At 57.6% G+C, this 10,460-nt stretch overlaps 1 protein-coding gene and 1 long non-coding RNA gene across 2 annotated transcripts; one reads left to right on the forward strand and one right to left on the reverse strand.

Annotated features, from left to right (window-relative positions):
* Window positions 1–859: 859 nt before the first annotated feature.
* Window positions 860–5,122, reverse strand: LOC132370958 (uncharacterized). Its single transcript, XR_009504720.1, has 5 exons — window positions 5,089–5,122; window positions 3,479–4,451; window positions 2,862–3,010; window positions 2,628–2,728; window positions 860–1,423 (listed from the first exon to the last, which is right to left on the reverse strand). It is a non-coding gene; the product is annotated as an uncharacterized LOC132370958 (long non-coding RNA).
* On the forward strand, window positions 4,327–10,101 carry CDC42EP2 (CDC42 effector protein 2). Its single transcript, XM_059931972.1, has 2 exons — window positions 4,327–4,412; window positions 8,607–10,101. The coding sequence occupies exon 2, from the start codon at window positions 8,939–8,941 to the stop codon at window positions 9,590–9,592; it is 654 nt and encodes a 217-aa protein (XP_059787955.1). The 5' UTR covers window positions 4,327–4,412; window positions 8,607–8,938; the 3' UTR covers window positions 9,593–10,101.
* Window positions 10,102–10,460: the final 359 nt, after the last annotated feature.

Here is a 10,460-nt window from a genome sequence, read left to right on the forward strand (position 1 = left end):
GAAAGTCCCCCAGTAAGGCCCTGCCACCCAACTCCCAAGGAGGGGTCCAAGGCAGAGGCAGAAGCTGGGGGTAGTTTCGAAGGGACTCTCATCTCGAATCCCAGCCTCTGCCGGGTCAGAGTTTTATGAAGGCGGGTGAAAGGCGAGGAGGGCAGGGCTGGAGTTGGCAGGAGCCCAAGGGAGGAAGGAAACAAGAAACAATCAAGGAAAAATCCAACCCAGGCCTGGGGTTGGCTCAGGCCACGGAGCCCTGCAGGCTGAGCTCAGGCTGCGGCAGAGGAGGCTTCCTGGGGGTGGACGGAGATCCTGCCTTGCTCCCTGTCTCCCTGTGGCAGCGGATCGGGGTGGCGGGGGCTGAGGCCCTTCCCGGAGACCTTGTCTCCTCGCACTGCCCCCTAGAGTATCACCACCCTTCCCTTGTGACTCCCTGCTCTCAGACCTGTCCCCAGACTCCTGGTCCCTCTCATCCCACCTGCCTCCCTAGGTCCCCGGGTGGGCGGGGCCGAGGAGAGCTGGCTCGGGCCTGGGAGTCCTACCCCTCCGGCTCAGTTCCTCCGTTCTTCCCAGCTAACCTCGGAGAAGGGGGACTCAGACTCTATCCCCCAGGGCCTTTGGGGGCTGGGGCTGCTGACGTGGGCGATTTTCAGGAAGAAGAGGCTGGGCGGGGAAGGAAGGGCTGAGTCAGTCCCTGTGTGGTGATTACAGGTCCTGTGTGTGTGGGGGGGACAGCTGTGGGACTGGGGGTCAGGGGCGTGGTGACTGGGCCTATCTCAGCATCAAGGCGAGGCTCCAGGCTGAGAAGAAGGAATTTGAATACCGCATTCGGGGCTTTTTTTTTTTTTTTTTAATTTTTTGGCCGCGCCGCACAGCATGTGCGATCTTAGTTCCCCGACCAGGATCGAACCCATGCTCCCTGCATTGCAGGCACAGAGTCTTAACCACTGGACCGCCAGGGAAGCCCCTTGGGGCATTGCTCCACCCAGGCTTCCTTGCCTCTAACCTGTCCTGAATGTCCCTCAGGGTCCTACCCCCTCAGACACCAGGGTGTCCAGGAGTCCTTCCAGCAAGAATAGTCCAGGCCCTGGCTGAGGCAGCAGACCCTGGACATGGGGTCAGGCTGGGCAGGGGGCACTTGGCCTGAGTGTCTACTGGGTCAGAAATGCAGGACACCCTGGCCCTCCCATGGCTCGGGATCCCAGCCTCACCACCCATACTTGGGCCTTTACACACTGCCTGAGAAGTTGCATAAAAAAGCCAATTTTAGTCAATGAAATCCTGTTTTATAAATGTTCAGTAATTGCAGGGCTGCCATGGCAACACTGGGCGTATCTGCAAAGATCCCGTCCATTCAGTAGAGCTGAGAGCCGCCAGCAGCCGGCTCCCCAGGGATTCCTCGGGCCCCAGCCAAGTGACATGACCGCATCTGTGAATGGGGAGAATGAACCACCTACCTGAGTGCTTGTAAAGCACAGAACCCAGTGCCAGGCACAAAGCGGGCCCTGGATGTGGGCTTTGTGGGGGCCGGATCTCTGGCTGGTGGCAGGAGAGTCTGAGCAGCTCGGGGAGCTGGCACTGGGTGGGAGCACGTCACATCCAGGTGGGCTTAAAACGGTCCCCAGAGCGCAGTTCCTGTGGCTTTGGGGCCTGGTTGAGAGGATGGCTAGTCGCTGAGGGAGGGGTCCAGGGGTTGGGTCAGGCTTGGGGGCCAAATCTGCTGCTCTCTATCCATCCCCCAATGCTCCCCAACTGCACACACACACACACACACCAGAACCTCTCCAAAGCGCTCTGGAGTTGGTTCTTGGCTTTGAGTGACCTTGCATGAGGGTCTTTGCCTCTGCAAGCTTTCATCCCTGTAACTTTGTTTTGCCACCAGCCCTGAATGGAGCTCCTGACCTTCCCCGAGCCCCTTCCTCCAATGGAGGACGCTCAGCTGATGGGCGGGGCTGCGCCTCAGCCTCACTCTTGCAGGCCCGGGGGGGTCATTATTAGAGTCATCCATGCATCATTAGACTCATTCCAGGTCAGGTGGCAAGGTCAGTCGCCACCCCCCAAAGCTCCCGTTATAACGTTTCCATGAAACTCCTGCCTACGGGGACTGTGTGTTCCCATCAACAATACACGCGCAAGTCCCTTATCTTGCTTGGGACTCATGTAACTCCCATTTTACAGGCAAGAAGGCTCAGAAAGGGACTGTCCTTTCTTCGTCTGTGGCCACAGAGCAAGTCAGCAGCACAGCCAGCTCAGAACCTGGGTCTGTGGCTCACAAGCAGTGCTCAGGGCCTGGCACCTAGCTGTCCCCCTACCTGGCTGTGTGTGGGAAGGAAGGCGGGGTGGGGGGTGACAATGGCTGGGTGAGAAGACTGAGTGGGGACGAGGGCCCAGAGCCAGCATGTCTTGCCACTTTCAGGCTAAGTAGATCACTGTCAGGGCCCGAGCTTCGGTTTCCATTTCTGTAAAGGGGGATAGTGATGCTGGTTCTGCCCACCTTGCTGGGCTCTCAGAGGATTTGAGGAGCTCAGGGGCAAGAGGCACTTGGTAAGGGGCACAGGCAAGCCTGGGTGGGTGGATCTTTGGCAGAGCCTGGGTGGCAGGAAGGGAGAGAGGTACAATACTTATCCACACACACGACAATTTGGCCCAGGGCCCCATTCCTCCACTGTCCAGGCCTCAGTTTTCCTCTGAGCCACCAGGCCAGTCCTGGCAGAATCCACCTGACTGATGCTCCCTGGGGAGTTAAAGGAGGGGCCAGGAAGGCTCAAGGTTAAAACCTGAAACTTCCCTGTATTAGTTTTCTATTGCTGCTGTAACAAATCACCACAAACTTGGGGGCTTAAAACAACACAAATTTATTAACTTACTGTTCTGTTGGTTTGAAGTCCAACATGGGTCTAAAATCAAGCGGTCAGCTGGGCCATGTTCCTTTTGGAGGTTCTGGGGGAGAATCTGTTTCCTTGACTTTTCCAGCTTCTAGAGGCCGCCCACATGCCTTTGTGGCCCCTTCCTCCATCTTCAAAAGCAGCAACACAGCATTTCTGTGTCATCACATCTCTTTCTCTGACTCTCCTGTCTCCCTCTTCCACTTTTAAGGACCATCGTGATTACATTGGGCCCACCCAGATAATTCAGGATAATCTCTCTATTTTAAAGTCAGTTGATTAGTAACTGTAATTCCATTGGCAACCTTAATTATTCTTTGTTATGTAACAAAATATATTCACAGGTTCCAGAGACTAGGACGTGGACATCTTTAGGAAGGGGCCATTTGCCTACTCCACTCCCCTTCTCCCCATCCTTCCCTCCCTTCTGACTTGGCTGATCCCCACCTGCACCCCCAGCAACCTTCCCTCCTTCAGGATGCCTTCCTGACCCCCTCTCCCTAAGAGTCCCTCCCACATTTACAGTATGGAAGCTTTCATCATCCTGGTCACATTGTACGGTCACAGCTGTCACCCTCCAGAGAGCAAGGTCCCCTCACCTCATTACCATCCACCCTTCCTTTGCCCCGCTCTTCTTAGCACTTGCTCCCTCAGAATGGTGTCACAGTCTACTTGGGGACTTGGGTTTCCTCCATTTCCCATCATTGGACAGTAGGTCCCAGTCCAGAGGGGGCTGCATCCCCAGCGACAAGAACAGCGCCTGGCACCTATAGATGCACAATTATCTGCTGAATCACTGAAAGGAGCAAGGGCAGAGTTCCCTTCAGTCTAGCTCCAGCTCCTGTGCAGGGCCTGCCCTTCAGTAAATGTTTCTCGTACTGAATGAATGAAAGAATGAATGAACCAACCAACCAGCCAATCAACTGATGTTGGAATGAGTCTAAGTACGGGTCCCACCCCAGCCCCGGAAGCCACTTAGCCTGACAGCAAACACGGGCATGGCCCGGCCACTCCACCCGCACACACCCTCAATGCCCTCTTTTCTAAGGGGCGGCAAACTCCTGAAAGCTCTCGGAAGTCTGTAATATTTTAACATAGGCGCCTCTAAGGCCTCATTCATTTCCTTAGTAGTCACTGAATACACTTGTGCGGGCGCCTCCCCGGACCCGGCCCTCCTAGAACCGAGAGTTTTGGTTCCGACGGGCACAGCCGGAGTCCGCGGAGTCCAGCCCAGGCACCCGACGCCGCCTGGCCCGCAGCCGCCCGAACTTGAACTGGACCTCCGGGCCCGCGCGGCTGCGGGACCCCCGCGCTGCGCCTCCAAAGGGGGAGCCCAGGCGGGCCAGGGAGTAGGGCGAGGCTGTGGGCGGGGCCTAGTTGGGGCGGCCCCGGCATTGGCTCCGCGGGCAGGGGGCGGGGCTTTAGGGGCCACTGTCAGCACTGTAAGTTCACAGCCCAGGTCTGTCCCATCGCCGCGCGGTCCAGCTCCTGAGCTTTCGCCGCCCGCCGGTCAGTCGCTTGAACGCGCTCAAGGTGAGTTCAGGCCGGGACTCTGCGGCCCGACCGCGGCTCCTAGGGAGACCCATCCTTGAGGCGCCCCATCCCAGCTCGCGCCCCGGCCCCCGACTCACCTCCACGTAGATCCTTTCCCGGGTGCCTCGGGCTGCACCATGTTTCCCGCCCGCGCCTTGGTCCCGGCGGCCACGCCCGCGTCCCCCTCGGCCTGCGGTGCGCCGCGCATCCCGAACCTGAACTCCCGGTCCAGCCCTCCACACTGCGCCAGAGCCCCCGCCCCACCCCCGGGACCCGGGAGTGCCCTCTCGCCGCCATCCCCGCCCGGGCTCAGGGTCGTATTTTTAGTCGATGGTGAGGTGTCCTCCTATCTTTAGCCGTGGCCGCGAGTGTCTTGAAACGGATCCGAACTGCGCTGGGCTGCACTCGGGCAGAGGGCTGGGAGGGGTCGGCGCCGGAACCCGAGCTGGGGCTGAGGAGCCGGACCCACGGGAGCCAGGGGCGGGGGCTGCACGCCAGAGCTCTGGCCCTGCGCCGAGCGGACACTCGGACATCGCCCAGGCCGGAAAGCACGGGGGAGGCTCCTCCCTGAGTTTGGATACCCGGGCAGGGTCCCGGATCTCTCCCTTTTCCCCCCTTTGTCGGGTTGTGAGACCAGAACCCCCCAAGAGAAGAAGATCCCGTAGACAATCCTCACCTGGTACGTCAACGTGCGGCTCCTTGGGGGACGCCCGCCTGGAGCCGGAGACGCGCTGGAGACCCGGGTGCGCGCCGGGAACCCTCCGGGACGAGGGGCAGTAGAGGGAGAGCGCGCGCCACCTAGTGGCCGAGGAGCCGAGCGCCGCTCCGCACAGCGACGCTGGGAGACCCCGCTGCCAGCGAGGGGGACTCTACGCAAGCAGGCTAAGTCCTGGCCGGCAGGCAGAGGCGGAGCCCTCCGCTCGGGGGCTGTTCATTTTTGGTCTTGTTTGGAGCACTGTCCCCGGAGAACCAAAATGCTTGAGGAAGGCCCTACAGCTATTTGCTGAATAAATATCGGGGCTGACAGTGACCCGCTAACCCTGTCTTTGTACATCGGCGCTCTCTCTCACTTGCAGTATGGCAGTAGGGTCTCCAGTAGCCCCCTGGTAATGGCTTTATTGTCATCCCATTTCATAGACGAGGAAGGTGAGGCCCAGAGAGGAAAGGTGTCTTCCCAAGGTTAGAGTGAGTTCCAGGTAGAGATGGGTTCAAGGTCAGAGGCCTGCTTTTTGAACACTCCTGGTGGAGAGTGGCCTAGTATTCCTTGTGACAGAAGGGGTTCTGCGTCCAGGAAGTCATTTTCTCTAAAGGAGGCCCTGGGCTCCTTCCAGAGCAAGCCCACAGAGCTGGGATGTCTCCCATCTGCTCCTCCCAAAGCTGCAGGAAGCCCCCCGTCCCAGGCCCCCAGAGCCTTGTCCTGATGGAGAGCTCATTCTCATATGTCTGGACACTTGCAAATTGAGAGAGGGGGCCAACCAAGAGGTAGGACTTAAATGGAGGAGGCCTGGGGACCCGGTGGCCCCAGCCCAGGTGGGAGCCTGTTTCTCTCCTGCTCCCCAAGCAGTTCACAGAGGTTGACACGGCCCGCTGCATCGGAGCCACTGGGACCCAGCTACGTAGTAGTGCCCACTCTTCCTCTTACTAGCTGGGTGACCTCAGCAAAGTTGCTTAACGTCTCTCAGTTTCAGCTTCTGCCTCTGTAAAGGCCAGTAATGACACCCACCGTGCTGTGCCTGGGACGTTAAAATGGAAACCATGCAAGGGTAGCTGGAGCCTGGGGTCTTGTAGTTGCCAAATCTGAATACTTGGGGCTTGATGGTTGCAGTTCCCAGCTCTCCCCTGGTGGCTGAGGCTGGCCCAACCCTTCCCCCCAGCCTCAGTTCTCTCCACATCTGGAATTGGGTGGGTACATCTGGCTCAGAGCAAGAGAGCTGTCAGGGACGCCGGATTTGTTGTGGAAACATTCAGGCTGTCTTGGCGCCCCTGAATGATGGGAGGGAACTGGCCCAAGTTCTGGGCAAATCCCATCAGTTAGCCCCCCTCTCCGTGAGTGAAAAAGAAGGAAAAGCTACCCCAGGACTTCTCCTGCCAAGGGGACAGATAGGATGCGTGTCAGCATGCCCCCAGGCCTGGCATGGTGGGCACAGATAAATGTTTGTTAGATAAAGGAGTGATGGGAGTCCAAGACTTCAGAGCACTTCCTGCCTCCCTCTCCTTCCCTCCAGCTCCTTCCAAGCTTAGCTGGAATTCTGCCACCGGAGAGTCATTCCTTTGTTTCCTATTAAGCTGCAGGTGCTCTGGGAGGGGCAAGATGTCCGGTCTCTGTGGCTCAGCTCGACTGACCCAGGGTGTCCGGTCCTGGGGTGGGGTTTCCTGAGTAAGGGCCTGGGCTGGGGGGTGTGTAGCTGGGACTCAGCCTCTCCTGCATCCTCTTTCCTCCTTCCTGCTCCCTCCTGCCAGCCCCCTCACTCTTCCCCCTGCCCGGCCTGGCCCGGGATGAAGAATGGGGCAGAGGAACCGGCAGAGGCCTCCCTGCTGCTGCTCAGGCGCTTCCCCAGTGATTTCCCACCTGCTCAGCCCCTGTTGGCCTGGGGAGAGTGGGCTCATCTAGTTACCCGCTGGGTGACCTTGGACAAGTTTCTTTGCCCTCCGTGCTCTGATTCTACACATCAGGCCAATCCCCCACCGTGGGAACTAGAGGAAGTGCTTGCTCCACTTCCTTCTTCTGTCAAACCTGCACGACACCCCTCCAGAGTGTATTTATTTTTTCCACATTAAAAATATCTTTATTTTTTCTGACTACATGAATAATACGTGCTCATAAATAATACATGCTTCTTATTAAGAATTTGAGCTTATAGAAGTATGAACAAGAGAGGGAAGTCACCTGAAATTCTACCACCTTGAGAGAACCACCATCAACATTTTGGTGACCGTCCTTTCATATTTGGCTTACATATGTCGTTTCTTAGTAATGGGCCCCAGATATTAATTTTTTCTGAGGACAACTTTCCTCCCATGTCACAAACCCCACACCCCATCCCTGCCCCTACCCTAGTCTAGGTAGCCCATATGACAACCTAGTGCCAGCCTTCTATATTCTTCTCTGTTCCTATATCGAATATAATCCTATGCAGACCTGTATATGTAGGTACACATAATACATGCATGTTCAGAGAGTGGGGAGGAGAGCTGGTCAATGTTTTCAAAAAATGGAATCTTGTAGACTACATTTTTTCATTTTGCTTCTCTCTCTCTCTGCAATGCCTTATGGGAATCCCTCCAAAATGTCCGATAGCTCTAATTTTATTTATTTATTTATTTATTTATTTATTTATTTATTTGGTCGCTCCGCGTGGCTTGTGGGATCTTAGTTCCCCGACCAGAGACTGAACCCCGGGCACGGCAGTGAAAGCGCCAAGTCCTAACCACTGAACTGCCAGGGAGTTCCCTGATAGCTCTAATTTTAAAACGGGAATGATAGGAGGGTGGTTGTGATGATTAAATGAGATGTGTTTGCAAAGAACTCAACGAAATTCCAGGCAGAGAGCAGAGCTGCCACCCCCCAAATATTTGTATCCCCCACTCCATCTTCCCCTTAGGCGCTGGGGCAGAAACTGCATTAGGCTTAGGCCCTGCCCATAAGGAACTCCTAACAGAGAGGAGGAGAAAAGGGAAGCTCTGAGCAGGTGACCTCACTTCCAGGTAGGATGTGATTGGGCCAAATGCGAGGTGTCGGTTGTTATGCACTGTTGGCTGAACTCCTGCTGTGCCAGGCCTGGGAGGGCAAGACAGAGGTTACAAGATCTCCACCCTCCATCAAGTCGGGAGCTGAGACAAATCCGTGAGACCCCCAGACAATCTGGCACTGGTCATGTCTTGGGCACAGTTGAGTGCAGACCACAGTGATGAGCAGAGCTGGGGACTCGGGGCAAGAGACCGGAGCCAGGGCTTTGTATGTGACTTCAGTCCTGTCGCTTAGGGTCCCCACTCATGGAGGGAGGGGCTTGGCACTGCTGATCCAGGCCTTGAGGTGCAACAAGTCCGTGAGTGAACACAGGCTTCGGCCAGGAAGGCTCCCCACAGGAGTGCAGCCCCACGTGGGCTCCCAGGGCTGATGAAAGAGACCCAGAAACGAGACAGATGCCTCTGCCTTTGTCCTTCTGTCCCTGACTTGTACCCTTGATGTTTCAGCTCCACCGCCCTGGACCAGAGAGAAGCTGGCAAGGACGAGCCCAGAGAGCATCACTGCCTCCGAGCTCTGCGCCTTCCTGCTTCCAGTTTTCAGACGAGTTTTCAACCCTCTTGGGAGAAAGTGATTTTTGTTATCTCGATCCTCTGACTTCATTGATCGTTTATCTTTCTTTTCCAAATTCCTTGGGCCAACTTTGGTCACACCACACGCACTTGGCAAGTGTTTGGTGTCTGGAAACCTCCCTCTGGGTGTTTCTTGAGGGTGGTGAGAGGAGGCAGCGGAGGCCGTGGTCCTGCAAGCAGACTGTCCCGGCCTGGCTGGTGAGGTCGCGATGTCCACCAAGGTGCCCATCTATCTGAAGCGCGGCAGCCGCAAAGGCAAGAAGGAGAAGCTGCGGGACCTGCTGTCCTCAGACATGATCAGCCCACCACTGGGGGACTTCCGCCACACCATTCACATTGGCAGTGGTGGCGGCAGTGACATGTTCGGTGACATCTCCTTCCTGCAAGGCAAGTTCCACCTCCTGCCGGGGACGGCGGTCGAGGAGGCCGAGGAGGCCGAGGAGGATGGTGGCTTTGAGCTGCCCTTCCAGTTCACACGCACGGCCACCCTGTGTGGGCGGGAGCTCCCCGACGGGCCGTCCCCTCTGCTCAAGAACGCCATCTCCCTCCCGGTCATCGGCGGGCCCCAGGCACTCACCTTGCCCGCCGCCCAGGCCCCACCCAAACCCCCTCGCCTGCACCTGGAGACCCCTCAGCCTTCCCCACAGCCCTCCCCGCAGGAGGCAGGGAGTGTGGACATCTGGCGGATTCCAGAGGCTGCCTCGGTCCACAGTGGGCTGACCCCCGAGTCTGGGGCTGAGGAGCCCTTCCTGTCCCACGCCAGCTCCCTGCTCTCCCTGCACGTAGACCTGGGGCCTTCCATCCTGGACGACGTTCTCCAGATCATGGACCAGGACCTGGGCCACCTGCAGATCCCCACATAGGACCCAAGAATGGCCAGGCTGGGGTGAATGCCAGAGGCAGTTGGTGGACACGGCCCTGATCTAGAAGTCGGGGTCCCAAGGTTCCACCTGCGTGGTTGCTGGCCAGTGATTTCTCACTTTGAGCCTTTGTTTCCCTCCCTCCCACCCTTTCCCCGTGGACAGAGTGGCCTCTTTGCTTTCCCCTAAGCCCCACGAGGGTATGTGTAGACGTCAGCCCAAAGTGCCCTGTGCATCTTGGGCCACCCAGACCCCCACTGCCAACTGCTCCTCAGATCCCTTGGCCTAAGGCTCTGCTGAAATGGACTCTGCTTTTCACCTCCCTCCGCCTCAGCCCCATCAACGCCCTGCTCGGGGGTGGAGGGTGAGGGAAGACGTGGGGCACAGCCAGCTGGATCTTTGGCTCCGTGTCCTTAACTGGGAATATGGCATCAGTGACCGATGTCCCTCCGCCCCACCCCTCCCACATGACCGGGGGATCCTGGTTGCAATAAAACTTGCTGCTGCTGGTACTTGCGCTCGCCGTACCCTGCCCCTAGGCTCCTCTTGAAGTCAGGCCAGGCTCTGGGAGCCGTGGGCTGACCCTGGGGGAGACCCCAGCCCCAGAGGGCCTTGAACAGGGCGGGGCCTGCCTTCTGGAAGATTGTACCTCATTCCTAGCCCATAGTGAGAATGAAGCAGGAATGAACCAAGTGCCAACTGGGGATATTCCGACATTAATTCGGGTGTTTGACAAGAGGCGGCCAAGCACCGGAGTAGGCCAGGAGCTGGCCCTGGGGGCTGGGGTTTGTCAGGGAGGCCCAAGAGCCAAGGAATAACCACAGGCCTGGTGCAGTGGGACCAACAGCTTCTCGGGCGCCAGAGGACTGAG

This window comes from Balaenoptera ricei, chromosome 8 (genome assembly GCF_028023285.1).
Source record: "Balaenoptera ricei isolate mBalRic1 chromosome 8, mBalRic1.hap2, whole genome shotgun sequence".
Classification (NCBI taxonomy): Eukaryota; Metazoa; Chordata; class Mammalia; order Artiodactyla; family Balaenopteridae; genus Balaenoptera; species Balaenoptera ricei.